Raw genomic sequence first — 14,738 nt, 5'->3', positions numbered from 1 at the left:
ACGTGCTTTTGAATTGAAAGTATTTTCCTCCAAAGCTAGACTATATTTCGTTTTCGTTTCGGTATTTCAAGAAAACTATACCATTTTGATATATTCCCGTTTTCTTCCAAATCGCGCTATAGTTCTCTACACTCACCGAAAACACGTGTATCATCGCTGTATACTTGTTATCATTGTAGAGTGCAGCCCATACGTGTCACTGGCTATAGAGTGGAATCTAAAAGCCAATAGAGCATAATAGTAATATATATTTAATAATTGTGATGGTGCTTGTGGAAGTAGTGGCTGTATGCTTTTACAAACACCTCGTAAGCATTTAGGATCACTAAATAAATCCTGCTTTTACTGATTCCAGTTGTTGAAGTGCCTCCATACTAAGGTGCCATTTCCAAGCAATTTCGGTCAGTATAATCGACTGAGATTTTTGTTTAGTTTCATTTTCTGAAGATAATTGACAAGTCAACATTTAAAGGGAGATAATTCAGTCAGACGTGGTTCTGATGAATGAAAAATTGTGAGAGAGATTGATGCGTAAGCATTGACGAATAATGGACAGGTGGCCGGTGGAAAACATGGTTTGTTTGATAATTAGGCAAAATGGGAGAAGGGTTACATCTCTTGCTGTGTATCTACGGCTTCGCTAGGCCACTGGCGCGGAATCTTTTTCGCCTGCCATGACTTAAAATGTTTTAAAATATCCTAAAGACATCTTTTGAATTACAGACACAATCCACCCGACGGGCTTCTTTTCGGGTATCGTCTACCCGATTTCACTTGCAAACTATGGGGTGATGCGACGTTATAGGTAGATAGTTTATCAACCCCGAAAATATGAAAGTCAAAGCTGACCTCGGCGATATTTGAACTCAGAGCGTAAAGAGCCGGAAGAAATGCTGCTAAGCATTTAGTCCGACACGCTATTGATTCTACCAGCTCGCCACCCTCCGAGGCATTTGTTCAATGTGCCACGTAGCGAGATCGAACTTGGGATTCTGTGCTTGCCAAGTGAACTTCTAAACCAGTAATCCATCTTTTATCGATTAAATGAAATATTCAAATTTAAATCAAACTGTAATTTATTTAATAAACAAACGAACAAAAAAACTTTGGTAGATGTGAAAAGTAGGAATATCAAATTAATTCAAAAAGAAAGAAAAAATTAGTGTACTTGTGAAACCTTTAGGATCAATACAAAATACAATTTATCCAACTTGAATTTTTTATAGTGTCCCTGACCCACTAAAAATATTTTGTGACATACTTCTGAGTCTTACGAATCCTCTGAGCTAAGATGACAGGATTTCAATGAATGACAATGTAACTGACGGAAAAAATACTCTTAAAAGTATATATTTCTTTCCCACGGTAAAATTGAAAAGAGTCTAAATTAACGAGTATTGGGTCATTGATACCCCGCCACACACACATTAATTAGGTAATTAAAAAAAGAATATTTGCATTATCTATTGCCGAAAATATTCTTGTATAAAAATTAAATAAATAACATTATAAGATAAAGAAACAATAAAGAAAAAGCTCATATGTCACATAATGATTTTTTTAAAAATATATATTTACATACAGCCGGCCTCAGATGTTCACAAACCACCACTGAGCTGCTGATGATTCAGTCTGACACGAACTACCGAACAAGTGGACTAGTTTTCTTAAACTTCTTTCTTTTGGTGAATATATTTCAATTTTGCTTTGCTTTACTTTTTCTTTAAGTATTATATAATTTTCGAATAGTATATATCACGATTTTTAGAGAAATATTTCTTGAAAATTTTATTTAATTATGTAAATGTTAATTTTGCGAGAGGGACTAAATACTGAAAAATAAATAATTTTATTTAATTTTTTTGTAAAATGAATTTTAGTTGCGACTTAACAGTTTATTCGACAACTTTTTGGATAAATTAATATTTATTAAGTACAACAGTTTTTTTTTGTTTTTAGCGACCCTTAAGGTGAAAATGCATTTCGTTTTGTTGCATCACCTTAAAGAGATCCGAGGGCACAGTTCACATGGAAACTTTATATCTAACCGGCCCGAATCGCACTTGGCTGTGCCCGGAATGTTTCTTAGAAAGGTAGAAGGAATACCTGCAAATAAAGTTAGATGTGAATTATTTTTTTTCATTTTCAAGTGGCCTTGGAAACGAAAACAGTGCCAGGTTTTTCCATTTGGATGCATACTGGTGCATCAAAAAATATTAATGTAATAGTACATTTAGCCTGAAATGTCTAAAGAAGTAGCTGCCTACCGTGGACAGCGTACGAGGTCCCTGGACCGGCATCTTACGATTCTGTCGAGTTCGTCTTTTTTCCAGATTATTAACCATGGTTAAACCGAATAGAATTTATTTTCTATAGTGCTGTTAGTAAACATTTAATCGTTGTACATTTTAATTGGATCGATCATTGATTCATTCGTGGTTTTGACGGTAAAAAGTGATAAGGAGAATATGCAACTCGATGTACAACCATCGCTAAAGGACTTAGCTACAAGAGCACCGTTATTTTTATTTTTTTATTATTTTAGCTTTTATCATCGATTTACATCAACGAAGGATACACACACACACGGGTTCTACATGATTTTTTGTCTCCCAGATCCCATTCTGATCGACCCGTATCTGTAATAGAAGACAGTTGCCTGAGGGGTCGAGCAGTGAGATTGAACTTGCCTGCATTCACAGCAGAAAAAAAAAAATATTCACACACGTGTATGAGCAATGAATGGTGATCTTGGAGTATAGCGTATCGTTTTCGCTTTTGCAAATTTGAGGTTTACTTTCAGTTTTGTGGGGAAATAACATGTGAGCAATACTGATAATAATAATAAGTAATACTAATTTTAGATAAATGAAGACCTTTGTATTGCAGCAATTATAGAGGTTCGAAAGGAAATCTTCTTTACGTAGATCAATGCTAACTTTTAGTCAATGCTCAGCCCTCGCCATGCTCATATGTAAATTGCAGAGACTTTAAATAGTTTTTTTATACCAGGAATCAATGAAATAAATAAACAATTAGAGAACATGAAATTAATATATTACCAATGGAAAATCCTCGTAGAAAGAGAAAAGAGTACGTTATAGGCCAATACCGTCTTGTATTTATTGAACGTCTAATTTTGATTCAATTTTACTTTTAAATTACTCTTTTCTCCTTTATTGTATCGAGGAACATCAGTAATTTGAAACAACACTATTTCCTTTCTCATTATTGTTTTCATATCGTCATATTGTTGTTGGTAAAACTTGGATCCCTCACCTAACCATATTTAGGGATCTGGATAATCATTCAAATAATTCATTTTCAGTTTTGGTGATTTTTATTGTTTCACCTGTCTCGTGAGACAAGAAATATAAATTTACAACAGAAAGGACTTGGAATTAGGGGACAAATTATTTTTTAAAAATGAAATTTTGGGAACAGAAAACTCTTTCGCAAAAGGAAACAACCACCTCATATACAATCAACGGCGGAGATTAAGAATATGCACACCACCTGTTTTCGGCGTAACAAAAACCCTAGATTACGGAGATGTACTTGCATAGCAAGTGACCTGATCTGAGATCGTGTGCTGGAACGAAAACAATTGCAGCGTGGAAAGTGTTTATAAGCCATTTAAAAACACACAAAAACCGTTGATTCACTTCAACATTTAAATTTAATTTGTCAAAATATTTTCATCGCTATGAAACCTGTTCACTGACAAAATTCCGAATTTTGTCAGTGAACAGGTCGCGATCTCAAAGCGACGAAAATATTTTGACAAATTAAATTTAAATATTGAAGTGAATCAACGGTTTTTGTGTGTTTTTAAATGGCTTTTAAACAAAAACCCTAACCACCGGGTATGCGTATTCTTTACCTTCACCACAATCCCCTATATATGCACATATACACACACCTATACCTCTGCTGGTGACAAAGGGCCTCTTGCTCAGAGTAAAAGGTAGACTGTATAACGAATGTGTGCGAACGATCATACTACATGGCAATGAAACATGGACCGTGACTGCTGAGGAAATGCGTAAGCTTGCAAGAAATGAAGCCAGTATGCTCTGCTGGATATGTAATGTCAGTGTGCTTACACGACAGAGTGTAAGTGCCCTGAGAAAAAAAGTTGGATTTAAGAAGCATCAGATGTGGTGTGCAAGAGAGACGAATGTGCTGGTATGGTCAGGTGTTGCATATGGATGAGGACTGCTGTGTGAAGCAGTGTCACACCTTTGCAGTTGAGGGAACCTGTGGAAGAGGTAGACCCAGAAAGATATGGGATGAGGTGGTGAAGCACGACCTTCGAACATTGGGCCTCACTGAGGCAATGACTAGTGACCGAGACCTTTGGAGATATGCTTGAGAAGACCCAGCAAGCCAAGTGAGACCATAACTGTGTCCTATGCCAGTGCAGCATAACCAGCTCATTTAAGAGCACCCTTCAATCACTGGGCAATAAACTGCGCTTGCGAAGGCTTGTTGAGGCAAGTGAAGTCGTGGCTGATGCCAGTACCACCTGACTGGCCCTCTTGCTTGTTGTGCGTAAAACGCACCCACTACGCTCTCAGAGTGGCTGGCATTAGGAAGGGCATCCAGCTGTAGAAACCTTGCCAGATGAGATTGGAGCCTGGTACAGCCTTCTGGCTTGCCAGTCCTCACTCAAACCGTCCAACCCATGCCAGCATGAAAAGCGGACGTTAAACGACAATGATGATAATGATAGGATCGTTTGTAGATATACATAAATCCAGAGAAGAAGCACACCCAAAGATGTAGAGCAGTTAAAACTCATAGTGGGGTAGGCTAGTTTATAGGGTTATCCTGGGTTTCTCACTCATAAAGGGTCTAGCCTTATGACATATTTTCAGACCCCAAACACTGCTGGCCTGAGACCTTTAAAATATGGAGGTGGGGGGAAAGCCTCGTATTATGAGGCAATCACACATTTTTTATGTCTATTTGTTTAGTGATCCTAGACTATAGCGTACCATTTTCACTTTGCAAACTGGAGGTTCCCTTTCAGCTGTGCTGTGAAACATAAAAGCAAACTGGTAATGATGCTTTAGCAACAATGAAAGTGTATGCAAAGGATACTTAGGTGTACTCTTTACTCTCTTTTACTTGTATCAGTGATTTGATTGCGGCCATGCTGCAGCACCGCCTTTAGTCGAGCAAATCGACCCCAGTACTTATTCTTTGTAAGCCTAGTAATTATTCTATCTCCGCTAAGTTACGGAGACACAAACACACACACACACACATATACATATATATACGATGGGCTTCTTTCAGTTTCCGTCTACCAAATCCACTCACAAGGATTTGGTCGGCTCGAGGCTATAGTAGAAGACACTTGCCCAAGGTGCCACACAGTGGGACTGAAGCCAGAACCATGTGGTTGGTAAGCAAGCTACTTACCACACAGCCACTCCTGCACTTGTGATTTAAAAAAAAAAATATTAATTAAATTTTCAAAAAAAACCCATTCTAATGGTTGGACGTCTTGAAAAACATGTTATAAAAAAATTAAAATTAATAAAACAAGGTAACAATATTTCGTTTCTGTGTTTGATTTGCAAGATTCTTTATGTGAATTTGTATGTTGAAGCATATTTTATTATGTCTGGGGAGAGTCATTCTCTTTTGGTGTCTTATTATTTAACACACTCACCGGTAAAGTTTCCATTCATTCATTCATTTATTTATTTTTTAGTCTGTCTTTTAAGCAGTTTGTTTTTATAGTGTCAACGGCTGTATTTTTGTTACGATGTTCAAATTTTTGAGAAACAGCAGTGTAGTGTCTAGCTTGCATTTTACTGAAGTTGTACCTATTATTAGCATCTCTTTCAGACATTACTGTTAAGTCAGCATTGTAATAAACCAGTGAAATGTCTGTGTGTGTGTGTTAGTTGGATATTAATGTAATTTTGAAATGTAATCTTCTGGTGATAATTATGTTTTTAGGTCACGATGGGTTCCAATGATGAATTAGTGAAATTGTGGCTTTCTGCTGATGCTGTTTGTTTCGATGTTGACTCCACTCTTTGCAAAGAAGAAGCAATTGATGAACTTGCAAAGTTCTGTGGAGTTGGTGAAGAAATTAGAAAATGGTAACCCAACAACTTTTATTCATCATCATCATCATCATTATGAACATCACCATCACCCCTCTCTCACACACCATTCTCAATCTCATCACTTAAAAAAAAATTTTTTTTCCAGTCTTTAGATTATAATTCCATTACATTATTTATATTATTTACATTTGACGGATATTTGTCCTTATCTTGTTTGTTGTTAATACAACGTTTTGGCTACTAATCCCAAGATTCTGAGTTCAATTCCAGGCAGTGACCTGAATAATAATAATAATAACAACATCAAAAAATGCCTTAGGAATGAGAACCCAGGTTCGAAATTTCCCCAAGACACCTGATGAAGGCTGGAGGGTATAGCAGCCAAAATGTTGTGTTAACAACAAACAAGATGAGGACAAATATCTGTAACATGTAAATAATGTACATAATTCCTCATCTCTTAAATAGAACTATAATTCCATTCTATTGTAAAAGAGATATCCCAGAACTGACAGCAATTTAGTTTTGGTTTTTGTACATACACTAAAAATATGAGCTGTGTGCATATAAGAGGAATGGCATCTGGCCACAGAAGATCTGCCTCAATAAATTCCGTCCGACCCATGCAAGCATGGAAAAGTGGACGTTAAAACACTGATGTATGTTTGTGTATATGTGTATGTGCATGTATGTTTGTGTGAGTGAGATTCTTATTTCCCAAGTGTTTGCTGGTCTGTAAACAGTGGCTCCCTTTAAATGAGGCTCAGGGTTTGCTTAGAATTACAATAGCGTTTCGAGTTTAGGATTGACGTTGGTGTTAGGGTTTAAGGGGTTGGGTGGTCAGAGATGAAAATCTGTAGCTGTACTGAAATTTCTTTACACATGCATACAGCTCATATTTTTAGTCAATCTGTTCTTACTACATCAAATACGCTAGTACCCATTCTACTAAGTTTTTTATGCAGCAGGCATCCCTGGATGCTACTTGCACTTGATCATTCTTTCAAGTTTTTAAGACCCCTTACAAAAAGAAATAAATAAACCTTCGGTCCTTTGATTGTTATCAGATTTTGCAAAGGAAGACAAATAAGACTGAAACATGGCTAAAGTTATCCCTCTGCTGCTAAACATTCAGACTCACTATGCAGTTCATAGTCAATTGTTAAGATTCCAGGGTTACCTCCCCTATGTTCCTTGATCAGAATTATTCATACCATGATTTGTTTTCATTACTAAAGTAATTAATCTAATTAAAATTAAATCTAGTACGATGTACCCACTTTACTTTACTTTATGGGTGGGATTTCCACAAACAAACAAGTAAATACTCTGGGGAAATATTATTATTAACACAGTAAAGTAATAACTGTGATGGTACAGCACTACAAAGTGACCGAGGGTTGTTTTAACCATTCCACTTCACTTTCATCAGAAATGGCCCTTGGACTCAGCACAAATTGCGTCAACCTCTCCAGTTCAGTAAGATCTACAATGGTTACGGTCACCATTTCCTCCTCTCTGGTTAATTAATTAAGCTTGATATGCACTTTCATCATTGTCTTCTTCGTCACAACCATCATCCCCTCCACCACCACCATCGTTGCTGCCAGGCATCTCCAACCCCTCCACCACTACCATCATCATTTTTACATATGTTTTTCCATGATTGCAATAAGTTAGACAGGTCATCTCCATCTGCAGTTCTTTTGTCAATATGATGATAATGGTGATGATAGTGATGAAATAAAAAGGCCTGATACTAATCAATAGATATTGATCTATTGGTATTTTGTATTTTTTTTCATTGTATTTTTCCCCTTTTCTTTTTAGTACCATTGAAGCAATGAATGGTAACATCAGCTTCCAAGATGCATTAAGAACTAGGTTAAATATTATTAAACCAAGTAAAAGTATTCTTAAACAGTTTATAGAAACTCATCCACCAAAATTAACCGATGGAGTCAAGTAAGTTATTTTGTTTGTTTGTTTCATTTGCTTTTCTTCTTTTCCATTTTTTTTTTTACATTTATTTGTCTTTAATTAATTATCAGACCCCGGTAAGCCAGAAGGCTGCACCAGGTTCCAATCTGATCTGGCAGTGTTTCTACAGCTGGGTGCCCTTCCTAACGCCAACCACTCCGTGAGTGTAGTGGGTGCTATTTACATGCCACCGGCACAGAAGCCAGTCAAGGCGGCGCTGGCATCGGCCACGTTCGGATGGTGCTTTACATTTCTAATTCTAGTAAATTAAACAAATTTGGTAATTAAAAAATGAAAACATTTTTTTCAACCAGTTTGCCATTAGACATAAAATGATTTTCTTCCAAGCCATTACAATTTTTTTTAGTAAAGAAATAACATAATATAGCATTTCACTGCATGTTTGACCCCTTTTGGATTCGCAGAGACCTGATACTTATACTACAGAAAAAAAACATTGATATCTATCTTATTTCGGGAGGATTCCGTACCATCATTGAGACTGTCGCCAAAGAAGTGAACATTCCAAAAGATCATATATTTGCAAACAGGTTGCAGTTTGATCAAGATGGTAAGTACATTATCCATTCAACATAGGTTTTTTTTTTCATGCTAGTATGGGTTGAATGGGAACTATATCTGTGGTAGGAGGCTCTTGTCACCAACTCTTATCTGTTTTTCATGTAAGGGATTTTTTTTTTATTCTACATGTAGTTAGGGTTTGAAACCACCATCTGTAGGCTACTGAGGATTTACAAGCTTGTTATCAAATCATAGGCTGGCGCTTCAATATTTCAGTCACTTGCAGAATTTATTTTACAGCTCCATATTATTGGAACCATTTTTAAATAGATTAATTAATTCTGCAAAAGACATCACAAACCATTTTGCTTCTTCCTTCACTTTCTTCCTCAAGACATTTTTCAGCAGTGTAGAGTTACAGGTCATAACATCCACAAGGAATGCAAACATCATAATACTGTTTTGCTCAGCTGATAACAAGTGAAGCAATGAAATGTTACAATCGCCTTACTGGCACTTGTGCTGGTGGCACGTGAAAAAACATTCGAGCAAGGTCGTTGCCAGTACCGCCTGACTGGCCCCCATGCCGGTGGCACGTAAAAGCACCCACTACACTCTCAGAGTGGTAGGCGTTAGGAGGGGCATCCAGCTGTAGAAACTCTGCCAGATCAAGATTGGAGCCTGGTGCAGCCATCTAGTTCACCAGCCCTCAGTCAAATCGTCCAACCCATGCTAGCATGGAAAGCGGACATTAAACGATGATGATGACACACACACTCATGTATACATATTTTGAAGCACACATCTGTGTATGCCAGGTCAGCTAAGCAACACCAACTTCAGCACAATGGCATTCCATTAAGCACTTCGCAGTGCATCTGTGAGTGGCATCTCTACACACTGTACATCCAGACACTCAAGGCAATAGGCTGTTTCATATTCAAACTTATAACCATCCAGCCATAGAAACTATGCCAAAGCAGAGAGCAGAACATAACACAGTCTCCTGTTGGATCCCGCCAAACTGTCCAACCGATTCCAGCATGGAAAATCGATGATAAATGATGGCGATGATGATGTCAGGCTTTCCATCTACCAAATCTACTCACAAGGCTTTGGTTGTATACATGAGTGTGTGTTTGTGAATGTGACATTTCATTGCTTCACTTGTTATTAGCTGAGCAAAACAGTATTATGATGTTTGCATTCCTTGTGGATGTTATGACCTGTAACTCTACACTGCTGAAAAATGTCTTGAGGAAGAAAGTGAAGGAAGAAGCAAAATGGTTTGTGATGTCTTTTGCTGAATTAATTAATCTATTTAAAAATGGTTCCAATAATATGGAGGTGTAAAAAAAAGGACGATCATAGAAAACACTTGCCGAAGGTGCCACACAATAGGACTGAACTCAAGCCATTTTTGACCACACCTACATCTGAACCACTTTTATTATGATAACTACTAAAGTTTCTTTAAACTGCTTGACATAATATTATTCATCACATCGTCATCATTTAACAGCAGTTTTAATTGACCATTTTTATGTTTTCAGGTAATTATGTTAGTTTTGATAAAGCAGAGCTCACAGCCAAGAGTGGTGGTAAAGGACAAGTGATTCAACTTTTGAAAGATAAACATAATTATAGCAATTTAATTATGATCGGTGATGGTGCAACTGACATGGAAGCTTCTCCTCCTGCTGTAAGTAATCTTAATATTTCTATGCACGTTGAAATAACAGCTTGGATTGCAGTCAAATGTGCAACGTAACTATTTTCTGTGCTATTAAAAGGGAAATAACCTGGAAATCGTGATACACAGATATTGTTTTGAGCTGAGTGGGGATACTAGATTCTCTTGTTTGAAAATATAAGGACACAGATTGTGTCGTATAGCCAGCTGGAGACGATGTCTCCTGGGGCTAAATTACAGCAACATTCGTCCTAAACCAGGACTGCCATGTTATGTTAGCAAACAATCTTTATTACAAAGTACTGTTGTTGAATATTTCATGTTGTGAGATTTGAAAATAGTAATTTTCTAAAAGCTATTTATGATTGATTGTATTCGAGGTTTATCACACATTTTCACATGTATTTTTGTGTTAGCTGAGTTGAACTGGCTGCTATGATCACTGTACAAAAACACTGATGCTACAACTGGGTCCAGTCCTCATTGTGATGTGGTGGCTTGTATGTCCCAGTGGCTCTGACAGCTATGCTAGCAAAAGACAGGCTCCTGCTGGAGCCTGTCGTGTTGAACAGGTCAAAGTCTTAATTATTGCCAGAATGATGTAGATCATCTCTTCCCAGGAGTAAAAAAGAGGTTCCCGTAGGGTCAACACTTCTACCTAGAAAAAAAAGCAAAGTTATAGAGGCATTGATGATAATTGAAAACCAACAAAACCTGGGAGAGGAAGGCCTTTCCTCAGGGATAAATATGAGGTGGTGCAGCAAAATCTGAAAGGAAACTGCAGGAAACAAAAAAGCAATAAGTCAACTGGGGAGAAGAAGAAAAGGCAGTCTGTAATTGAAAAGAGTGGAGACAAATCATTAATGGTCCATGATCCATAGAGAGCAAAAGACTTAAGTAATATACATAGTTTGAGTTTTGATCAGAATTATTCATTCCATGATTTGTTTACATTACTAAAGTAATTAATCTAATTAAAATTTTTCAACTTATGATATCAAGTACCCAATTTACTTTTATGGGTGGTTTATCCACAAGTAAACACCTGAATATTCTGGGGAAGGATTGTTATTAACACAGTACAGTAATAACTGTGATGGCACTGCACTACAAAGTGACTGAGAGGTATTTTAACCATTTAAATCAAAGAAGTAGTGTTGTGGCTGAATGCCCTTCCTACAACCAACCATTATTCATAAAGTCAAATATCGGTTAATTTTTTTTTGTTTTCTTTTCTTTTTTCTCTCCTAGGATGCTTTTATTGGTTTTGGAGGTAATGTTGTGAGGAAGAAAGTGAAGGAAGAAGCAAAATGGTTTGTGATGTCTTTTGCAGAATTAACTAATGTATTTAAAAATGGTTCCAATAATATGGAGGTGTAAAAGAATCTGCAATTGACTGAAATATTGAAGTGCCGGCCTATGGCTTAATAACAAGATTGTAAATCCTCTGTAGTCTACAGATGGTGGTTTCAAACCCTAACTACATATCTACATGAGACTATCTGAGAGCTTTTTTAACAAAGTCCAACAAGAAAGAATCTATTCTCACCAGGAACCCTTGGAATGAGATAAAACCCTGCCACATATCATTAAAAATAAGACTCGAAACACAATGTTATATGTTTGGTGTTGTTTTTTGCTTGTCTGTTTTTTAAACTAGAAGCAGAATCTCAGGAAAAGTGACTGAAAGGTATTAATCCACTTACCAATGATATCAGTGGCATAAATAGTGACTAAAGTCAGTATATTTAGTGGTCAGTTAGTTCCAGTAAAACGGACACTGCTATTGGCCTTCCCTCCATTTTAATATCTAACATCTGCATCATCATCATCATCTACTGTTAATGTGCTAAGGCCAAATGTGTTACACTGTCAAAGGATTAGTTGAAGGGAGAGAGAAGTGTTAATGATGTGAGGTAGGGGAAAGTAATAGTTATTACATGATTAAAAAGTTAGTTAAAAGGTGAGACATAGAGAAAGAGAGCTACAAATACAATGTTTAACAGAGGAGTGATGTTCTGGTAGTGAGGTTAAAAAAACGCAGATGGAGAGAGCAGGGCAGTTATATTAAGAGGGAGAAGCAAATAATGTGAGAGATGCCATGTCAGCTGATGCATTATGCTGTCACATGGTTAAAAAGTTTGTTGAAGTATGTGGCAGAGAGAGAGAAGTGTAAAGTGCTTAGCAGAGGGAAATTTTAAACATATATTATTGTGACTAACAAAATAACATTTTAATACTCAGTTTTTTACATCTATCTGTCAATCTATTTATCTATCCACATTGACAATTACATCGATGGGTGGACAGTGGAAAGAAAGCTTATATTAGGAGGTATAATGATAAACTTATAGATAAGAAAACAGATTTTCCAATGAAAGTGTAATATGTTAGCGAAGTAGCTACGGATGTTGTTTGTTTTTAATTTTAAAACAGTACACCTCCACCACCACGCAACTGACACTTTTAAACAGTCTTAATTATGGAACAATAACGAAGAAGACACAATGTATTTAACATAATGAAAAGGTTTTAGAAAGTTCTATGAATTTATGCATCAAAAATAGAAACCTCAACATTTATGAAACGTGGTGTTTCCATGGATCTCATATGCATAGGTGCAGGAGTGGCTGTGTGATAAGTAGCTTGCTTACCAACCACATGGTTCCAGGTTCAGTTACATGGCACCTTGGGCAAGTGTCTTCTACTATAGCCTCGGGCCGACCAAAGCCTTGTGAGTGGATTTGGTTGATGGAAACTGAAAGAAGCCTGTTGTATATATGTGTGCCTGTATTTGTCCCCCCATCATCGCTTGACAACTGATGCTGGTGTGTTTATATCCCTGTAACTTAGCAGTTCAGCAAAAGAGACCGATAGAATAAGTACTAGGCTTACAAAGAATAAGCCCTGAGGTCGATTTGCTTGACTAAAGGCAGTGCTCCAGCATGGCCACAGTCAAATGACTGAAACAAGTAAAAGAGTATGTATGAAAACATTTTCACTACATTCAAAACAAACTCCCTAGAAATCTTTTATCTTTTACTTGTTTCAGTCATTAGACTGCGGCCATGCTGGGGCAGCAATGCCTTGAAGAATGGATTAACTCCAGTATTTATTTTTTTGTTTTTTAAGCTTGATTCTTATTCAATTGATCTGTTTTAACAAACCACAAAATTACAGGGACATAAACAGAGTTTCTACAGCTGGTGCCAACCACTCCAAGAGTGTAGTGGGTGCTTTTACAGGCCACCAGTACGAGGGCCAGTCAGGCGGTACTGGCAACGTCCACGTTGAAATAGTGCTTTTTATGTGCCACCTGCACAGGAGCCACTCCAGCGGCACTGGCAACGACCTTGCTCGAATGTTTTTTTTACATGCCACCAGCACAAATGCCAGTAAGGCGACACGGATAACGATCACACTCGGATGGTGTGTTTTACATGTCACCGGCACAGTGGCCAGCTTGTTGCTCTTGTCTATAAACATAATGCTTTTTGTATCCCGAAAACTGAGGCCATTACTTTCCCTGCAGATAAAAATTAGCTTTGCCTTCTTTGGAGCAGGTGAGGAGGGATGGTGCCACTGTATGGATTGTCTCTTTGCCTGTGGCTCAAAGTGATGAATCCAACACTCATCCTGGCTTGGAAACATTCACGGAAACCATCTGGATCTGCCTTGACCAGTGTCAGATTTTCTCTAATGTGATGAACCTGATGCACTTTTGGTCAGATGCCAGAAGACATAGCATCCACCGAGCAGAGACCTTCGTCATGCCAAGTTCATTGTGCAGAATAAGAATATTCTCAACTCTCTCATAAGATAGGCTCATAAGCATTGACTATTTGGTTTAAAGTCAATCGCCTGCCATCCATCACTATGTAGTGAATATGGTGCTTTTTTGCATACCAATGGCATAGGTGCCAGTCGGACAGCACTGGCATCAGCCACGACTGCAATTTCATTCGGTTCGACAGGTCTTCACAAAGACTAAGGAAAATATTATCTTTTTTGGGAGCAGGTGAAGATAGGTAACAGGAAGAGCATCCAGTTAAATTTCATCTGACCTGTGCAAGCATAGAAAAGAACACATGGAAACAATTAAAACGATGAGGGTGATGAAAGACTTCACAACTGTTCAATACAATTAATTTTAATTATCTTATCTGCAGTTCATCATAATATTTCAGTTAAATGAACTTAAAACAGAAATTAAAAACACAAGTTGAAATGTAAAAGATACTTTGAAAACATAACAAATATTTTATTAATGATCATCAAAAATTCCTTCATCAAACAAACGTACATGAAACAGAAATGGATAAAAATAATAATTTTAATTGAAACACAAATGTTTATGCATCGAAATGCATTTTGAAGATGTAACGAGTACAATTAAACGTTACTGGTGAACTAACACTCTATATACATTTTATATATGAATTCAATATCTGGTT

General features: G+C 37.1%; 1 protein-coding gene and 1 long non-coding RNA gene across 5 annotated transcripts; one reads left to right on the top strand and one right to left on the bottom strand.

Annotated features, from left to right (window-relative positions):
- Nucleotides 1-274: 274 nt before the first annotated feature.
- On the top strand, nucleotides 275-11,897 carry LOC115218046 (phosphoserine phosphatase). 4 transcript variants are annotated; one of them, XM_036507937.1, is made up of 7 exons: nucleotides 275-308; nucleotides 1,585-1,685; nucleotides 5,977-6,122; nucleotides 7,920-8,054; nucleotides 8,495-8,640; nucleotides 10,145-10,293; nucleotides 11,536-11,897. In XM_036507937.1, the coding sequence occupies exons 1-7, from the start codon at nucleotides 290-292 to the stop codon at nucleotides 11,662-11,664; spliced, it is 825 nt and encodes a 274-aa protein (XP_036363830.1). In that variant the 5' UTR covers nucleotides 275-289; the 3' UTR covers nucleotides 11,665-11,897. The 4 variants fall into 4 exon arrangements, with proteins under 4 accessions (XP_036363830.1, XP_036363832.1, XP_036363831.1 ...); XM_036507939.1 differs by lacking the exon at nucleotides 275-308 and adding an exon at nucleotides 356-401; XM_036507938.1 differs by lacking the exon at nucleotides 275-308 and adding an exon at nucleotides 1,244-1,435.
- On the bottom strand, nucleotides 8,889-9,418 carry LOC118765627. The gene is made up of 2 exons (XR_005001489.1): nucleotides 9,361-9,418; nucleotides 8,889-9,097 (listed from the first exon to the last, which is right to left on the bottom strand). It is a non-coding gene; the product is annotated as an uncharacterized LOC118765627 (long non-coding RNA).
- Nucleotides 11,898-14,738: the final 2,841 nt, after the last annotated feature.

The sequence above is a fragment of the Octopus sinensis genome, linkage group LG12 (genome assembly GCF_006345805.1).
Source record: "Octopus sinensis linkage group LG12, ASM634580v1, whole genome shotgun sequence".
Taxonomy (NCBI): domain Eukaryota; kingdom Metazoa; phylum Mollusca; class Cephalopoda; order Octopoda; family Octopodidae; genus Octopus; species Octopus sinensis.
Note: the sequence above shows the minus strand (reverse complement) of the source record. Positions and strands in the feature narration are given on the sequence as shown.